The sequence below is a fragment of the Diadema antillarum genome, unplaced genomic scaffold, assembly GCF_040938485.1.
Source record: "Diadema antillarum isolate AM-2024a unplaced genomic scaffold, OU_Dant_1.0 seq00001715_RagTag, whole genome shotgun sequence".
NCBI lineage: Eukaryota > Metazoa > Echinodermata > Echinoidea > Diadematoida > Diadematidae > Diadema > Diadema antillarum.
Window position 1 is genome coordinate 572,568 of NW_027272404.1, and position 18,530 is coordinate 591,097.

Genomic DNA, 18,530 nt, shown 5'->3' on the forward strand with positions numbered 1-18,530 from the left:
CATGACTGAGCACATGAAATTAAAGACACTCGGTCGTGGCGAGTGGTTTGTGCGGCACGGAGACGAATGCAACACGCTGCCTCCCCCATTCTGTATCAAATGTAGTGACCCCCGAATGAGAATAGCGCTGGCTCAATGGGTCAGCGAAAATATGGTAGGCTAGAAGAGAGCTCCCTGTGCTTATCTCCTAACCCAAAATGGCTGTCCCGAGAGCTTCCGAATGGACGCACACTCTCAGTGCGCATGCACATGAAGAGAGGCCAAAAGAGCCACACGTCTTCTGGCCTCTCTCCTCCAATCACCGCAGCTCGCGGTGACAATATTTGTGTATGATGCGTACACACACACGCACACACACACACACACACACACACGCCGCAGCGTCTTCTGGCCTCTCTCCTCCAATCACCGCAGCTCGCGGTGACAATGTTTGTGTATGATGCGTACACACACACGCACACACATACACTAAAACTTGTCTCGGTGGTAGCATTACACAAACTTCGGTCGTTCGGAGTTTACGTACCATTAGGGATGGCGATCGGCTGCCTTTAAAAGAATACAATGACAAATTGCACTTTTTCCAAGTTTGTGTGTTATTGTGAAGGAACAATGCATGTCTCACCGCATGGACGAGATCTGTCAATGAAAGTAGTCAAGTCATGCATGACTGCAGGTTTGTGTGTAGGGTTTCTTCTATGGTTTTGTTATCCTTTTATGGTTTATAACCTTCAACATGACCACATTGTTGATTACTTGGTCCTTCCCATAAAGGCTAAACCATTATCCATTTTTTTATGCCTCCGCCAACGAAGTGGCCGGAGGCATTATGTTTTCGGGTCGTCTGTCCGTACGTCCGTACGTACATCCGTCCGTACGTCTGTATGTCCGTCCCGTTTTGTTTTTGTTGATATCTCAAGAACCGTGAGGTGGTTTTGCATCAAACTTGGTATGAGGGTATATCCTGGGGGGATAATACTTTGTTTGGATTTTAGGGTCACGGGGTCAAAGGTCACAGGTTATTTTGTGAAAAAAAGGTTGAAATTTCATGTTTTTCTCCATATCTCGCAAATGGTTCAAGGTATCTTCATGGAACTTAGTATATATGTATGTACCGATGGGCAATGATTATCTAGGGAAGTTGGGGGTCATGGGTTAAATCTCAGGGGGTCAAAGGTCAAGGTCAACTCCTCAAAATATCACTGCTTTCCCTATATTTATGCAATGCCTGAAGGATTTTTGTTTAACTTGATGTATGCATGTATAACCCAATATATATTCTGTGGGAAGTTTCTTGCCAAAAGGTCAAAGGTTAAAAGGTCAAAGGTCAAGTGAAAGTGCTAAATTGCACTTCTTCCTCCATATCTCAAAAGTAACTGAAGGTATTATCATGAAACTTACATATTTATGCATGTTCTACCTAACAGTGATTCTCTTTGGAACTGTGAGGTCGAAGGTCAAAGGCCAGGTTTAGATAATACTATTTTACCATTTGATACTGAAATTATACTTTTTCTCAATACCTTGAAAATTACTCAATGCAACTTATAAAAGGGTCAAAAGTCAAGTAAAAATCATCAGTTCCCCCAAATACCCGCACTCTGATGTTTTAATCATTCATCCAATTGAACCTAGTTCTAGGAAAGTGAACATTCATCACATTTGTGGCAAACCTGTCATTTTAATATTTTGCCAGTTGTGTGAAACTTTCATCACACATTGTCAAGACATTGTACTATAGACTTACAATGTATTAGGAGAACCATGCATTATGGCGGAGGCATACACCAGTCGCCGTAGCGACATTTCTAGTTTTCTCTTCATATTGAAGACATGGTTTGTCGCTGCACACTATATGTTGATTGTGAACAGAGAAAAATGAACTGTGTGGGTTCACCTCTGTGGAAGTGACGAAGTTATTGGACAGGTGACCATGTTAAAGGTTATGAACCGTTGTAAAATGATAGGATTTTATTAAACCCTAAACGCAAACCTGCATTCATACAGGCTGGCCTATTTAGGCACTTTCATTGACAGATCTTATCCATGCAGTGAGACATCCAGTGTTCCTTCACAATAACATGCAAACTTGGAAAAAGTGCAATTTGTCATAGTTGTCTTTAAAGTTCATGTGCTCAGTCATGCATGACATTTGTCAACATAATTGGGTATCAATGGAGAAAGGAAGAGTTCCCCTTTCCTCACAACCAATATTGTGCTTTCCATAGCTGATAAAATTTATGAAATACTAGCCCTCCAAAGTTGGATTACCTTCTTTTTTTTTCTTTTTTTTTTATAAGCACTGTACTAACATCTAATACCAACTTTCAAAGTGGTATCATCCCTTCAAAGTTGTTGGGAGTTGAAAGTGAAGAGTGTGTATAGGGTTTTATTAGAAATGGAAAGGGTCCTCTGAGATATTGTAAAAGTGGATATTTTCGCGTGACTAATTTTTCGCTCTTGGCCGGATAAGAAGAGTTTCATGTGTTTTTAATTCAGCAAAATCAAGACATCAACTACTGGAACATAATGGCATGCAAAAGTTTTCACGTGCTTCTATTTTCGTGCTAGCTTCTGGTTGCTCGAAATGCGCGAAAATTTCCACTTTTACAGTATACCTAATCACAGTATGCTACAAAAAGTATTCTTGAAAAACTGGGGGAAAAAAGAGAAGAATAAATACACACACAACAACCTTCGAAGTCATTGTATGATCCCAAACTTCAGGATAATTTAGAGGAAGAATTGCTCTTTCAGAAAATATGAAAAATTGAAGATTGACTAGGTCGACCCACTTCACTTATATTGAGTCCTCACACAAAATCAAGATGTGTTACTTTTTGTTGGTCTTGTGATGCATGGTCACATATAATCAGTGGATTTCAATCATGGTATCAATGACTTTTTCATCACAATTGCAATGTTTGCTAAAGTAAGGAGTAATGTACAATTGTATGTGTAATACTAAAAGATTGAAACTGTAAGAACAGTCAGTCTTTAAGCCTCGTGTTGTGCTTTCACTACATTTGTATTTCGGTAATTCCATGAAGTTGGGGCAGTGTCCATGTAGCATCGTGATATTTAAAAAATACATTTCAGCATAACTCAATATTAATTATGCTATACATTTATTGTTTGTAGGCTTTACATTTGCATTGAGGCCACACATTTTCCTGGAAATTTTGTGCCATTGAGACTCAATTTTGATGAAGTTATTAAACAATATGTAACAGTCTCCTGTAGCATCGTGATGTGTCCATGTAGCATCATGATATTTTAAAATTTGGTCCTAAGAGACAAATTATGGCAATTACAGTTGTAGCTTGACCAAAATTTGATGCAATATGCATATTTACAAGATATGAATGAGATAATGTAGCTAAATATCTCAAATTTCCTGTACACAGTTTTAATTTTAAAAGAAAATTACAAAATGTATCACGATGCTATGCGGTGTCCTTTTTTGTGACATTTGGTGGACACTGCATAGCATAGTGACACATTGTGTAGTTTTCTTGTAAAAGTAAAACTGTGGAAAGGAGAGTTAAGATATTTAGCTATCTGACTAATCTAGTAATTATGCATATTATATCAAATTTTGGTCAAGCTAATTGCATTAAGTTGTCTTTTAGGACCAGATTTTAACTATCACGATGCTACATGGACACATCACGATGCTACAGGACACCGTTACATATTGTTTTAATAACTTCATCAAAATTGAGTCTGAATGGCACAAAATTTCCAGGAAAATGTATGGTCTCAATACAAATGTAAAGCCTATAAACAATATACAGATGAATGTAGGTATAGCATAATTAGTATTGAATTATGCTAAAATGTCACACTTTGTGCCCCAACTTCACGGAATTACCCATTTATGTTGTCAAACTCTCCTCAGCACGTGATAACCAACGAACATGTCCTCTCCATGGTCAGAAACACAATGACTGATGCTGGCCTTGTTCAGATTGAGCAGGAGCCTGCTCTATATGTAAGTTTAGTGTTGCTCAAAGAGCATTTCCACTCCATCCTCAAATGAATGAGTAAAATCAGACAAACAATGGTAGGAGGTTTCATGGAAATCATGCCTAAAATAAGAGAGTTATTGAATTTTCAAGTTTTCTATATTTTCACAATACAGTGATATTAGTTGTAACCATTTCCATAGATCAACAGAAGTGTTGATGTCCTTCAAAGTCTCCAATCATGCAGTGTACACAAAATTTGGTCTACATTTTCTTTTTAGATCACCCAAACTAAATGGCCTACATACTAAGTGAGCTATTGTTCACTGTGTGTTATAAGTGTATAAACTTTTTTCACATTTTTTGTCTTCTGGAAAACTGGTGGTTGGGTTTTTACCAAACTTAGCTGGAATCACCAATCTGAAATGGTGATCATACATGTTGTAGGGTGCATTCATATAATATGAAGTGTGCCAGTGCGTACCATGCCAGAGCGAGCCAGGCTTACCATGCTGCCATGGCGTGACACTATTCAGGGAGTAGACAGTCCAATTTTCTGAAGTGTGCTACAAGGATGCATCGTAAACATGCTTTGCTCACTCAAGGCAACTTTCAGCAAGCTTATTGAGCACTCGTAGGAAATGGAGGGATGAAAGCAGATACTATGTGATATTCCATTTTACTTTTCTAATTACTTTTATCCTAGCCCATAGATTATAAGGTCATATTCAACATTTTGTGATGAAGTACATTGTATATTTTAGGATAAATAGTCAATTAAATATTGAGTGATTTCAAATTCAATATCAGTGCTGATGCTGGTGTTATCTCCCAAACAAGTGCCAGGAATTGACATCCAACAGTGACGGTCAGATTAGCGCAAGCAATACCAAGTACAATATAAGCTTATTGCTCCTCAACACTAGTCTATCTTCACACCACTGCAGAGTCTTGCAGGAATTGCATATAATGTGAAAAGTGTTGACCCTTGGTTCAAGTCAATTGTGAAAAGACACTTGTACTGCAATATGTGCTTTGTACTGAAGGAGTGATGTAGAAGAATTAAAATGTCCCACATTCTTAAACATCTCCAAAATACAACGGTCTTAATTTTGCTCCGAGGCATATATGTACATTTACATGGCCAGGTCTAAATGGTATACTGTGTACTTTCCATGGGTGCCTATTGCATTTATTGTACATACAGTAGAGACTATTCATGTATACTCAATGTGAGTGGTGACATCACGCATTCATGGAAGTGAATGTTGGTCTTGTGCAATGACAGTGCTAACACCAATACTGAATTTAAAATGACAAATTTGATAATTCTTGGGGCTAATGTTTGCCAATTGGGAAAAAGCATACAGTCACCACAAGAATCCATTTGTAGAGCTCAGTTTAGTAGACAAGATTCAGTGCCGTGCACAACAGTAGCGTCAGGAACCATGTGTCGTTGTGGTCAACCTGACACTGACCGATTTCCAGTTTTGGATTATTGCTGGTGTTGGTATTAGGATAGCATAATTGCCAGAATTAACACTGAGCTTGAAACCACCCATTGTTTCTGTTTTAGATAAGGTGAATTAACATTAAGGTTGTAATAAGACTTTTTACAAATTGATGAGTTTACCTCTCGAATGTATGCTAAACCTTTCCCAGTATGTAGGTGTTAATAGGATACAAATCTGTGTGGCACGGTTCACTGTGGCATGTTCAGGGGCCCGTTTCATAAAACTTGTCATCAGTGACAAGTTGTCATAGATGTGACAAGCTACTGAAATGCTTGCATCTGATTGGCTGAGAGCAAATTTGTCATAGAAATGTGCCAGTTGTCACTGATGACAAGTTTTATGAAACGGGCCCCTGGACCGCATTGTTAGGTATCCAACATGGTAATCTTCCTGTCACAGTTTGCTCTGGCATGGTTCGCTTGGACCTCTCTGGACCACTTTGACATGCTTTTAGAATTGGGACTCAACTCGAGTACTTCTAGTACAAATGATAGTAATAACCCAGGAGAAACTCTAGGGCTGGGTACAAATTCCCCAAATCACCAAATATTAATGTTTTTAAATATTTCATCTTCTGCAATATCAGGGCTGGATTTTGACCAAACTTGGCAAAATCACGAATGGAGGGAGGGGATTGTAGCTTGTACAAATGTGGTGGTGTCACCATTATGGCCCCAAGATGGGGCCAAAATATCCCAAATCGCCTCATATTTAGGGGTGTTTTTTTTTTTGGACATTTTCTTCTTCCATTTGAAAACTAATGGCTGGATTTGACCAAGCATATCAGAAATTATGAATGGGGAAGAGGATTACAGTATTTCCAAATGATGGTGGTGCCCCCAGGGGACCCACAGGGAAGGGCCCAAATACCCAAAATTAGGAGGATGTTGACTAAGAAGTCTTTACTAGCAATCCCCCCAATCTCATGATTTTATGTAAATAGTTTGTGTCAGGTGGAGTGCCATAAAGTATTAATGAGCACTGTATATACAATCTCTTGTTTGACATGAAATCAGTAAGAACAGGATGTACAGTACAATGTTTTCTTTGTATTATATTATTGTAGTCTCTAGTAGCTAATATTGATGAGAAGCAGTTGGGAAATCATTAGTCAAAAGCATTTATTTTTTATTTTTTTGCTGTTTGTTTGTACAACTCAACAGAAGAGTTGTGAGGTGATGACACCATCATCTTTTCCAATTTGTGTGTATTTGGTGATGAAACTTAATGGAGTTTTGTAAGTCATATTTTGACAAACCCTATAATGTTTTGTTCTGCAGATTTCATTGTTTTCATAAATGCCAACTTGAACATTGTGTGAAATCTTACATTGTCAGTATACGTACATCATCAGAACAGGGTATTATGTCTTCTTAAAATAGTTTTCACAGTTTTCAGATCTTGAGGGATATTTCAGTAATGATAACAATTTGCTTTTTACCTTGATAACTTGCTTTCTGTTACTGTTATATTCAGGAACCAAAGTTGACAAGGTCCAAGTTAAAAGAAGCTTCTGAAAAGGTTGGAAATGTAAGTACCAGTAAAATTGGCGTCAGCTCCATTCTATTTTCTTGCTTTTTATCGCCAAGAATTTTGAAAGAGGGAAGAAATTTTGAGCCTGAAGTCTCTTGTATAAGATATTTAAATATGCTCTTTTGCTCATGATTTTGCATTTGTTCGAACTTTTTTTAATACTCTTGTAAGAATTATATTCATTACTGTCATGTACTGTGTATTCATGATTTAACATTTTACAAACATAAGTTATTTAGAAGACAGAGTACATGTACAGGGTACTTGGTGGATGTTGAGGTAGTTGTACTAAGTTCTCATTCCCTCTTGACAAATCTGACAAGTATTCATGACCTGTATATAATTCAGTGTTTTGAATTGGACCCATTGTGTTAAATCCATGATCTGTGGTTTACTTGACTGCATCTGGACTTTAAAGTTTGTTCCCCCCCCCCCCAAAAAAAAAAAAAAGAATCTGTGTGTATAGGGTGTGCTGGCTCTTCACTGTTTCTGTAGTATATCTGTGGGTTCCGTAAAGCAGCCTGTATGTTTCATGGGCAAGCTTAGAGTCGGGAGAATCAATACAGAAATAAAGATGTTAGTCTGTGGTGAGTTCATCAGGTTTTCATGGTGACAGTTCACCTTCGTAGGCTTCAGAGTTTACCATTGAAAATCTGTTGTAAAACACAGTTTGTAAGTGACAATAGTCTTCGTTGTTTGCTGATTACAGCTTGTATTAATTTTTAGACTTAATTCAAGATGGAAGAACTTTGATAAAGTTCTTTCACTTACATTTGAATGTCTTCATGGAAATGCCCTTGCCTATCTCAGTGAACTGATTAAGCCATATCTGCCTGATGGTAATCTACGTTCATAAGTCAGAATATCTCTTCTCTAAAATATGCTTTAGATCCTAGGCATTTGGTAATAGGGAGCCCTTTTGGAAAAATGGCACCAGCACAATATAACAGTCTTCCCCTAAACATCTGACATTTTGCTGACTTTGATATAAATTTTAATCTATGTTAAAAATATTTTTTTTTGATAATTATTGATTATGTTTCTGTTATATAACTCGAAATTATTCTATAATTTTAGCTTAAATTATATACACACATAGAAACAATCTTGATGGCGTTTCATATTTCTAAGAGCTTAATATTGTCATATTTGATAAAGGCACACCATCAGTTGTTTCTCAAAATCACTGGCACACATTGGAGCCTGACAATTGCTGATAGTAGTTTTTGTTGAGCCACACATTGGAGCCTGACAATTGCTGATAGTAGTTTTTGTTGAGCCCACCGGAGGTGTGGGAATACTAAGGGATCACCTGCGGCGTCTGTCCGTCCGTCGTCCGTCCGTCTGTCCGTCCGTCGTCCGTCCGTAATGCTACAAAAACCTGAATAACTCTCTACTGTGGATTTCAATTTCAATCAAACTTGGAGGGAAGAGTGGTTATACAAAGTTACACATTTTACCAAACATGAAGGGCACCTCAAGGTCAAAGGTCACAGGCAGGTCAATGAACTTTAGGGCCCAATGTTAAGTTTTTAGGGCGCGTTTCGTTTATTGCTCGTAACTTTTGATGTATCTGTCTGTTTGTGACCAAACTTAGATGGTAGATGTCCCTTGGGGAATTAAAGGTCATCACAAGGTCAGAGGTCACAGAAAGGGGTCAACAAATTTTTAGGGCCCATTGTTTTTTGCATAAATGAAGAAAAGCATATACATGAATAAGTCTTGACAAATGAAAATGATCTATAGATAGACAACTGTTAGCACTAATGATAACATAACTGAGATTTAAAACGTACATATTCCTGTGGAGTACTAAACAAATATGTCATTTTTCAGAGAGGACACTTTTGGACGGAATTGAAACCGTCGAATTTCAAATGTTCCCTGCCTGAAAATTAAATGAGTGTGGGTTACACAAATACTTTGTATGTGTAGGGTATGAGTGAGACTTTGCCGAGGGTATGTAATTGTTTTGAGTTCTGAAGTCTTAAAAAAAGTTATTAAAGTGTACAAGTACATGTATCTTCGCCCCCCAAAAATATTTTTTTTATATGTGAAGGAGACACATTTCAGTAATCCATTCCACCATCTTTCAGAGAAAATGAGAATTAGTTAGTGAAATAATGCTTCTTTCCAAACACACTGTGTCTGGGAGATTCAGGAACCGCTGTGGTTCCGTAACCCACTGCAAACAATAGGTTTGCTGTAGTCTTGCCTCCCAGACCCATTATGTTTAGAAACTTTCAGATGCATTATTTCACTTATTAATTATCCTTTTTCTCTGAAATATGGTGCAATGGACTACTGAAATGTGTCTCGTTCACATATCAAAAGTAATTTTTTGGGCAAAGATACACTTTAAACTGTTTTCGGAGAGGACATTTTTGGGCGGAATATGCATATTAATCATGCTTCAAACCCAAATTTTTAAACTGTGTCCTAGATATCATGACACACACAGTTTTTGTCAAGCCCACCTGGTCAGGAGGGGAGGGGAGACTAAGGGATCGCCTGCGGCGTCCGTCTGTCCGTCGTCCGTAACGCTACAAAAACTTCGATAACTCTACTCTTGGCTTCAATTGCAATCAAATTTCGAGGGAAGAGGGGTCGTACAAAGTTTCACATTTTACCATATATGAAGGTCACCTTAAGGTCAAGGCTCACAGGCAGGGGTCAATGAACTTTTAGAGCCCAATGTTAAGTTTTTGTGGCGTGTTTCTATTATGGGTCATGACTTTTGATCTATAACTCCATTTGTGACCAAACTTGGATGGTAGATGTCCCTTGGGGAGTGGATGATCACCACAAGGTCGAAGGTCATAAGCATGGGTCAACAAACTTTTAGAGCCCAATGTTAAGTTTTTATGGCGCATTTCTGTTATGGGTCATAACTTATGATCCATAACTCCATTTGTGACCAAACTTGGATGGTACTTGTCCCTTGGGGAGTGGATGATCACCACAAGGTCAAACGTCACAAACATGGGTCAACGAACTTTTAGAGCCCAATGTTATTTTTTATGGCATGTTTCTATTATGGGTCATAACTTTTGATCCATAACTCCATTTGTGACCAAACTTGGATGGTAGATGTCCCTTGGGGAGTGGATGGTCACCACAAGGTCAATGGTCACAAGCATGGGTCAATAAACTTTTAGAGCCCAATGTAAAGTTTTTATGGCGTGTTTCTATTATGGGTCTTAACTTTTGATCCATATCTCCATTTGTGACTAAACTTGGATGGTAGATATCCCTTGGGGAGTGGATGGTCACCACAAGGTCAAAGGTCACAAGCAGGGGTCAACAAACTTTTAGAGCCCAATGTTATTTTTTATGGCATGTTTCGATTGTGGCTCATAACTTTTGATCCCTCAGTCCGTTTGTGACCAAACTTGGATGGTAGATGTCCCTTGGGGAGTGGATGGTCACCACAAGGTCAAAGGTCACAAGCAGGGGTCAACAAACTTTTAGAGCCCAATGTTATGTTTTTATGGCATGTTTCGATTGTGGCTCATAACTTTTGATCCCTCAGTCCGTTTGTGACCAAACTTGGATGGTAGATGTCCCTTGGGGAATTAAAGGTCATCACAAGGTCAGAGGTCACAGAAAGGGGTCAACAAATTTTTAGGGCCCATCGTTAAGTTTTTATGGTGCATTTCTATTATGGGTCATAATTTTTGATCTGTAACTCCATTTTTGACCAAACTTGGATGGTAGATGTCCCTTGGGAAGTGGATAATCACCACAATGTCAAAGGTAACAAGCATGGGTCAACAAACTTTTAGAGCCGAATGTTAAGTTTTATGGTGTGTTTCTATTATGGGTCATAACTTTTGATCTATAGCTCCATTTGTGACCAAACTTGGATGGTACTTGTCCCTTGGGGAGTGGATGATCACCACAAGGTCAAAGGTCACAAGCATGGGTCAACAAACTTTTAGAGCCGAATGTTAAGTTTTTGTGGCGTGTTTCTATTATGGGTCATAACTTTTGATCCATGACTCCGTTTGTGACTAAACTTGGGTGGTAGATGTCCCTTGGGGAGTGGATGGTCACCACAAGGTCAAAGGTCACAAGCAGGGGTCAACAAAGTTTTAGAGCCCAATGTTATGTTTTTATGGCGCGTTTCTATTATAAGTCATAACTTTTGATCCATAACTCCATTTGTGACTAAACTTGGGTGGTAGATGTCCCTTGGGGAGTAGATGGTCACCACAAGGTCAAAGGTCACAGGAAGGGGTCAACGAACTTTAAGGGCCCAATGTTATCTTTTTATGGCATGTTTCTTATTTGCCATAATTTTTTACCCAAAAAATCATATCTCTTTTTATCTGTTATCTCTTTTTTTATCTGTTATATCCTATTCGCTGCAATTTCTTGTACGCGAATGGCGAGACACATTATGGCACTCGCCTTGTTATTTTGCTGTAATAAGTTGGAGATTATGTTTGTGTTTTGTTTATATTGTCATAATATTAGGCATTACTGACAAGTAGTAGGAAAATTTGAACAGTACCATCAAAATATTAGATTTATTTCTTGTCAGTTGTAAAACTAGAGTAAAGTTCTTTGTTTGCTATGTCAGTGTGGTAGGTTGATATTTATTTTTAATCTGAAAACACATGAATGAGATTTTAGCTGTGCTACTTACATTGTATAACTTAATGGTAAAAGAATGTAAACATTCGGTCTGTTTCTGCAGCACATGCCTTATGTGTGGCCGCTCTCCCCAGTGAAGAACAAGAACAAGAAAGCGACTCCAGGATTCATTGAGATAAATTTCTCGGACGATACATCAGATGATGAAGACTATGAACCAACTCTGGATGAACTTATGGTTTGTTTGCGTTACAATGGGGTGTACAAAACAAATTTTTTTATACCTTGGGCCCAGAACAGGACCGCAGAACAATTCCCCCAAATTCAAAGCTTTGATCATATAATTCTTCTTATTCAATGAAGTAGTGCACTGTTGCAATTTTGTATATACATTTATGGAGATTTAGAAAGGGGAAAGATAGTAGTGGTTTATGACAGTTCTAAGGATAGCCCTATGTGGTTCCCCGATGACAAAGGAAGTCTTTTCTATTTTTTTTTTTCAAGAGGTTGGCTTTCTGATCAGATTTAGGGTAAATGACATTCAGTAGGTAAAATATCAAGCAGAAGCATAGCCTATTGGTAGTGTTACAAAGTAATGAACAATGATGATGATGATGATGATGATAATAATAATAATAATAATAATAATAATAATAATAAGATAATAATAAAATAGTGATAATAATAATTATAATGATGACAATAATAAAATGATAATCATAATGATAATAATGAAATAATAATGATAATAATAATAATGATTGCATTTATATGGTGCTTTATACTTTATATATATACTTTATATATTAGCCTTTCCTTGTGTACTATGCAAGCATATGTAGAACAAGATACATAAACAAATTTTCTAAAGTATACATACCATGTGATATCTTATAAAGTATATATAATGCCATGCGGGACTATACATGTACAGAGTAGATACAGTGTATGTGGTCAATATATCTTGTATCTCAGGTGATAGGCAAACCTACAGAGGCTTATAGTGTTTTATTTTTGCTCGGTAGATACATGTAGGTACAGGGGGCATGTATTTTAAACCCGTGATTACCAATTACCAGGTTTTCAACATCATGCATGTTCACATACCTTTCATGCATTGTGCACCTGCACACACACCAGCAGTCATGAAAATTCAAATTCCCATATTGCAGAAATCTTATGTGAAACATTGTGTCCACTAGACTTTTACTAAAACGTATAATGTGTACAGATGGAATTAAATTAGACTTAACTTGATGAGTTACTTGAATATGTTTGGTCATTACTCACTATTTGGGGTTCCTGCACCCTGCTTTTAAGTCAGACTCCAAGGCTTTATGCATCTAATTATCTCACCCAAGTTTACGCTTTCTAGCAAACAGTTTTAGAATACAACATCAAATATATCACACACAGTTCCTTCCCCTTGCAGACAATTTTAATGAATCAAATGAGTGGTCATTTGTCAGCTGATCAATGAATAATAACCCCTGGTCGCTGAATAGGACAGCGTCAGCCTGTATAAACCCCACTGTCAGCATAATAAAGACCATTGTCAGCACATCACATGCCCTTTGGAAGCTATTACCCATGGGGCAAACAAGGCTTATACTACTCCAGTGTCTGAATTACACAGCTGATCATTGATTACATACATGTGAGATTACATCTCTTTATCCAGCAATCCCCAGAAGCAGATGAGAAGTGACTGAAATTTTCTCAATGGATTCAGGACACTTTCTTTATTAGTATTGTCTTGAAAAGAGGAGCTTTTTCAGCACTTTGAAGCACTCTCTAATTTGATACATTGTTTCAAGAAAGGGATTTATCAGCAATTTGGTTTCTTTTCTTATTACATGTCTTGTTTGATAACATTTATTTTTCATCTCTAGATGGTCTGGCTGGACTGTTCTGTAGCTCAGTGGTAAAACATGTATATCTCAACCATTATTAAAATTAAGATGTGCACTCCATTACTGCAGTTATGAATTTATTCATCTTATCCATATTCTCAACATGCTTCATCATATATGTGATGAATGAGTTTGTACAAAAGTGAACAGTTCATTGTGTGTTACAACACAGCTAGAATGGGCTGCTAAAGGTGAGTTACCAAGAAGGGGCTGTCATGATGTTTTCTGTTTCTTGCAGTTTTGCGAAGTGTACAAATTGCTTGTTAGCTAGTCAGAGGCAGAGTTCACAATATTGGGTGATATTGAGTTGAATAAGGACATAATCCTCATGTAACTCTATCAGTTGTTTTGGTTTCATTTTACCTGTGGCTCTACACATATCAATTTAGATTTAGTGCCATACCAAATTTGAGGTTCCATGGACTCAACAGCCACTTGCTGGAACTGTTCGAGATTTATATGATTTTCCATCCCTTGATCTAAATAGAAAGAAGAAAGTGACTATGAGAGTGTAACATCACAGATGAGTGACTTTGGCTCGCCATGTGCCAGCACCCCTCCACGATCTGTTCAAGCCAGCATAGCAGAAAGTGAACTGGAAACCACTCCCACTGTAGAACTAGATTGTGCCAACAAGACAGCCAAGCCTAGTCCTTGTCCAGTGGCTCGACATCTTCAGGTGGCCCCCATACCCATGGGACCGCCTCCACCACCAGTAGACCCAGAAAGACTTGGTGATGATGTAACCTTCTTGCGTGAATTAGATGCAGTAAACAAGGAGGTGAGTGTGATTTAATTTCATTCAAATTGATGTTCAATGATTTATAGTTGAATTGAATATGAATTATTGTTTTTGCGTACTCAGATAATTTTTATGCAGATAGGCAGAAGTTTTGAAAAGTAGTCCTTACTGTTTGGGGTAGGCATATTCTGTTGCAGGATAGTGCAATGTAAGAGCAGTCAACATCACTGTATATGGATCAGCTCCCAAACAGGAGTTTGCCCGTTTGTGCAGTAGGCTGTACCTTGTTCTTCCTTCACTGTTCACCTTTTCAATCTTTGCCATTCACCATTTCATTGTGTTGTGGATGTGACAAAGTTCAGTCTATGGTATTTCCAATATAGTCACAGTATATCAGAGGAGCACTGATTCAAGTTTGATCAAGATTTTTCCATCTAGTACTCTTGCTGTCAAGCTGAACATGGAAGTGCCTTACTCAGCAGCTAGAGTAGCTGATTAGATGGACACCATTTAGCAAGTCCATACAGCTTGTTGAGGAAGAGCTGGTGGTTTGCAGTGTTGTAGGTACATTGTAGCTGTCACATTGGGAAAGGCACCACAACTATTTTTGTTCCTCTTCAAGTAATTCTCTATAACACATTTCCAGTGCATGATCGGTCATGTTGGAGACCAGTGTCCACTTGGATAAGATGTTGTTTGATTTGTAGTTTTTGACCTCAATTTTGTCTTACTTTGGCTTTAAACTTGCTCTCAACTGAGCCTTCTACCCAATCTTAGGAAGTTGGAGAGGGAAGGATGATTATCTATCAGTTGAAGTACAGGTAGTTGCTTTCTCATAGCCTTCCAAGCGAGTTTGATATGTTCTGTACGAATATCATCAAACCTAGCAGCCTTTTCAGTCTTGAGACAGTTGATTGCTATCTAGAGTTCCACATTGTTACAGTGGTGAATTGGTTCTTCATTAAATTTATGTATTTCCTGTGTGGTGGTTTGCCATTCACAACCAGCTGGTGAGAAATAAGATCTGCTGTTACAACAATACAGTCAGTTACTACCATTGTGGGGTCAGTGTTTAGTGTCTTGATAATGGACTTGGCTCTCTTGCCATTGTTGATCTTGCCAACTATTAGATATGTTCATGATTTTCTTTTTTTTTCCTTTACTAGTATCATAAGCATCTCTGCTCCCTCAAGGTGTCTTCTTGACAGGGGTACCCTGCATATTATTTTGAGCAAATTGAGTAATGTGTTGAACAGCGAAGCTTCATTAGCTAAGATGTTGAAATGTAAAATTCTTTACATCTTCCGGTATGTACAATATGTTTTCTGGAGTTTTTACTCCTCTGCTGCAAAGTGTTGCCTGAAGCATTATGTGCCATGTTGTCCTTCTTGCCATCTGTAATTGATTTTATGGACAGCGTAAGTTAAGCACCATTTAAAGGACAAGTTCACCTTCATATACATGGGGATTGAGTGAAGGCAACAATATTAGTAGAACACATCAGTGAAAGTTTGGGGAAAATCCGACAATCCGTTCAAAAGTTATGAATTTTTAAATTATCTGTGCAATCACTGCTGGAGGAGAAGACTACTACAGTGTATGATGTCACATGCGTACAACGATATAAGGAAAATAAAAAGAGAATTTCAGAGAACTTGACTTTTTTGATAAAGTGCACATTTCTTTGACTTGTTACTGACGTATGTTAGGGGTAATATTATTCCCCTTTACTTCTGAAAGAGAGAAGTCGAGTGTTGTTTTGTTATGTGAGAAAAGTGAGAATATCTTGAATTTTCTTTATACTTTCTTTATATCGTTGTACACATATGACATCACAAGCTATAGTAGTCTTCTCATCCAGCCATGACTGAGCAGAAACTTCAAAAATTCATAACTTTTGAACGGATTGTCCGATTTTCCTGAAACTCTCCTTGATGTGTTCTACTAATATTGCTGCATTCACTCAACTCACATGTCTATGAAGGTGAACGTGTCCTTTAAGGTATCCAAATGAAACTTTGCATATGCTCATGTATGTAGGAGTAGATGAAGCTGTGCCTATTAACTTTTGGGCGCCAAGGCTAAAGGTCAAAGGTCAAAATCAAATACTAAAATTTCATAATTTCCTCCATATCTCTGCAATGCCTGAAGGTATTCATTAAACTTATATGTAGTATACCAGATAAATATTCTTTTGAGAAAGTTTTAGGTCATGGGGTCAAAGGTCAAATGAAAATGCTGAAATTTCATTTTTGTTTCTTATCTTGGAAATTGCTCAAGATGTCTTCTCGAAACATAGTATTAAATATACAGTTACTGGATGACAATTCTCGTGGGAGATTTTGGGTCAAGGGTCAAAGGTCAGGTTGAAATGCGAAAATTACTATAGTGCTTAAAGGCATCATTTACCATTTGCAGATGAAACAAAAACCCAGCCTTACTGCTTCAAAATACAGTCAAACCTGCCTTAGCGGCCACCTGTCTATAGCAGCCACTGAAAAATCCCCCCCCCCCCCCCCGAGAGAATAGCCCTGTTAAAGACCCTGTGTATAGCGGCCACCTGTCTAATGCGGCCAGCGGCCACAAATTTTGTTTCCCCGCGGTAGATTTTAACCTGTCTATAGGGGCCCAAACCCCAATGGAGCTGTAGCCAAGCCGACAATTCAGCGTGATTTTCTGCTTTGTAGCCGTGCGGGCAACGTTCAGTGATCACCACCGCTGCATTCATCCCTCATTCAGCCATAATAATGCACTAGTGTTAACCCTAACTAGGCCGGGCTATTTAGGTAGTTGGTAGAGCCGGGGGGGGGGGGGGCCTCCCAGGCCCCCCTCCAGATCTCGGTCGTCGACCTCGTGATCGCGACGAAAATTGGCACACACATTACCTATGATGTAATCTAAAATACCATGAAGTTAATTTTTCAAAAAAAATCATCATTTATGCTAAATTATGCTAATTTATGCATGATGATGCATAAAATCAGACTATTTGGTATACATCACAAAAAAAAGCTCAAAACAGGCACATCTTTTGTGTAAATATTCTTTTTAGTGTCCTTAGCAAATGTAATCAAAAAAAATTGTGATATCAGAAAAAATTCTTAAGTATTTTTTGTTTTTTTAATTTCTTATGTATTTCTATGTTTTTTCGACTTTATGTTTTTCATTGTTTTTTCGATGAAATTTGTCCGCGACATCGCTACGAACAAGAAAATATGTTATTCATCGATTTTAATCAATAAAACACCAAAATAATCATGCTTTTATGAAATTTGCCAGTAAGAACAGTTTGCATTGAAATTGTACACGAATTAACGTTTTTGAGCAATTTTTGGTCTGACATGCATACATGTACATATTTATGCGTAACTTCAGATCCGCGCGCCCGGGCGTCACAAATTTGGTGTCAAAAGATGCGGGAGACTTGAAAGAAAAAAGTCATGAAACGTCGCGGCGATAGCTTTCTGCGATTGCGATACATCGCGCGGAACGTCGAGGGGGGGGGGGGGGGCCTCGGAGGCCGCCCTCCGAGTATGTATAATGATCTATAGGTATAGTTATGCAAGACACACTTGCGTTTGTACCTGACGAGGCATTGCCATGGTAACGGCATTTTTCTAGAAAATATTGTGGAGTGAACTGCTTCCACAATTTTGAAGCAATTGAACTCAAATTTGGTTTACATAAGGACATCGAGATTAAGATGTGCAAGACGCAATTTTTATGCCTCCGCCACGAAGTGGTGCCGGAGGCATTATGTTTTTGGGTTGTCCGTCCGTCCGTCCGCTTTCGTTTACGCGATAACTTGAGTAATATTTACTGGAATTTTACCAAACTTGGTCCAAGTATGTAGTATGATGAGGCAATTATTTCATTAGATTTTGGGTGAAATCGGCTAAAGGTCAAAGGTCAAGGTCAAATCATGAAATTGTATCCGTTTACGCGATAACTCAAGACTGGATAGAGGAAATTTCACCAAACTTTGTTGGAGGATGATGTATGATGGGACAATTACTTGATTAGTTTTTCACTGAAATCGGACAGAGGTCAAAGGTCAAAGATCAAGGTCAAATCCTAAAATTTAACTGTTTATGTGATAACTCAAAACTGGATGAAGCAGCTTTCACCAAACTTGGTCCAAGGATGATATATGATGGGACAATTAGTTGAGTAGATTTTAGTGACATTGGTTAGAGGTCAAAGGTCAAAAGGTCAAGGTCAAATGCTACAAATGTTGCAATTTCCCCCATATCTATGCAAT

At 38.1% G+C, this 18,530-nt stretch overlaps 1 protein-coding gene across 1 annotated transcript in view; it reads left to right on the top strand.

Annotated features, from left to right (window-relative positions):
- The window catches only part of LOC139711856 (GON-4-like protein), a 110,013-nt gene that overhangs the window by 15,578 nt on the left and 75,905 nt on the right, over positions 1-18,530 (top strand). Inside the window, exons 3-6 of the mRNA XM_071623708.1 lie at positions 3,902-3,994; positions 6,959-7,012; positions 11,718-11,852; positions 14,015-14,308. Of these exons, the coding sequence (XP_071479809.1) occupies positions 3,902-3,994; positions 6,959-7,012; positions 11,718-11,852; positions 14,015-14,308 (576 nt within the window). The remainder of the gene's footprint in view (positions 1-3,901; positions 3,995-6,958; positions 7,013-11,717; positions 11,853-14,014; positions 14,309-18,530) is intronic.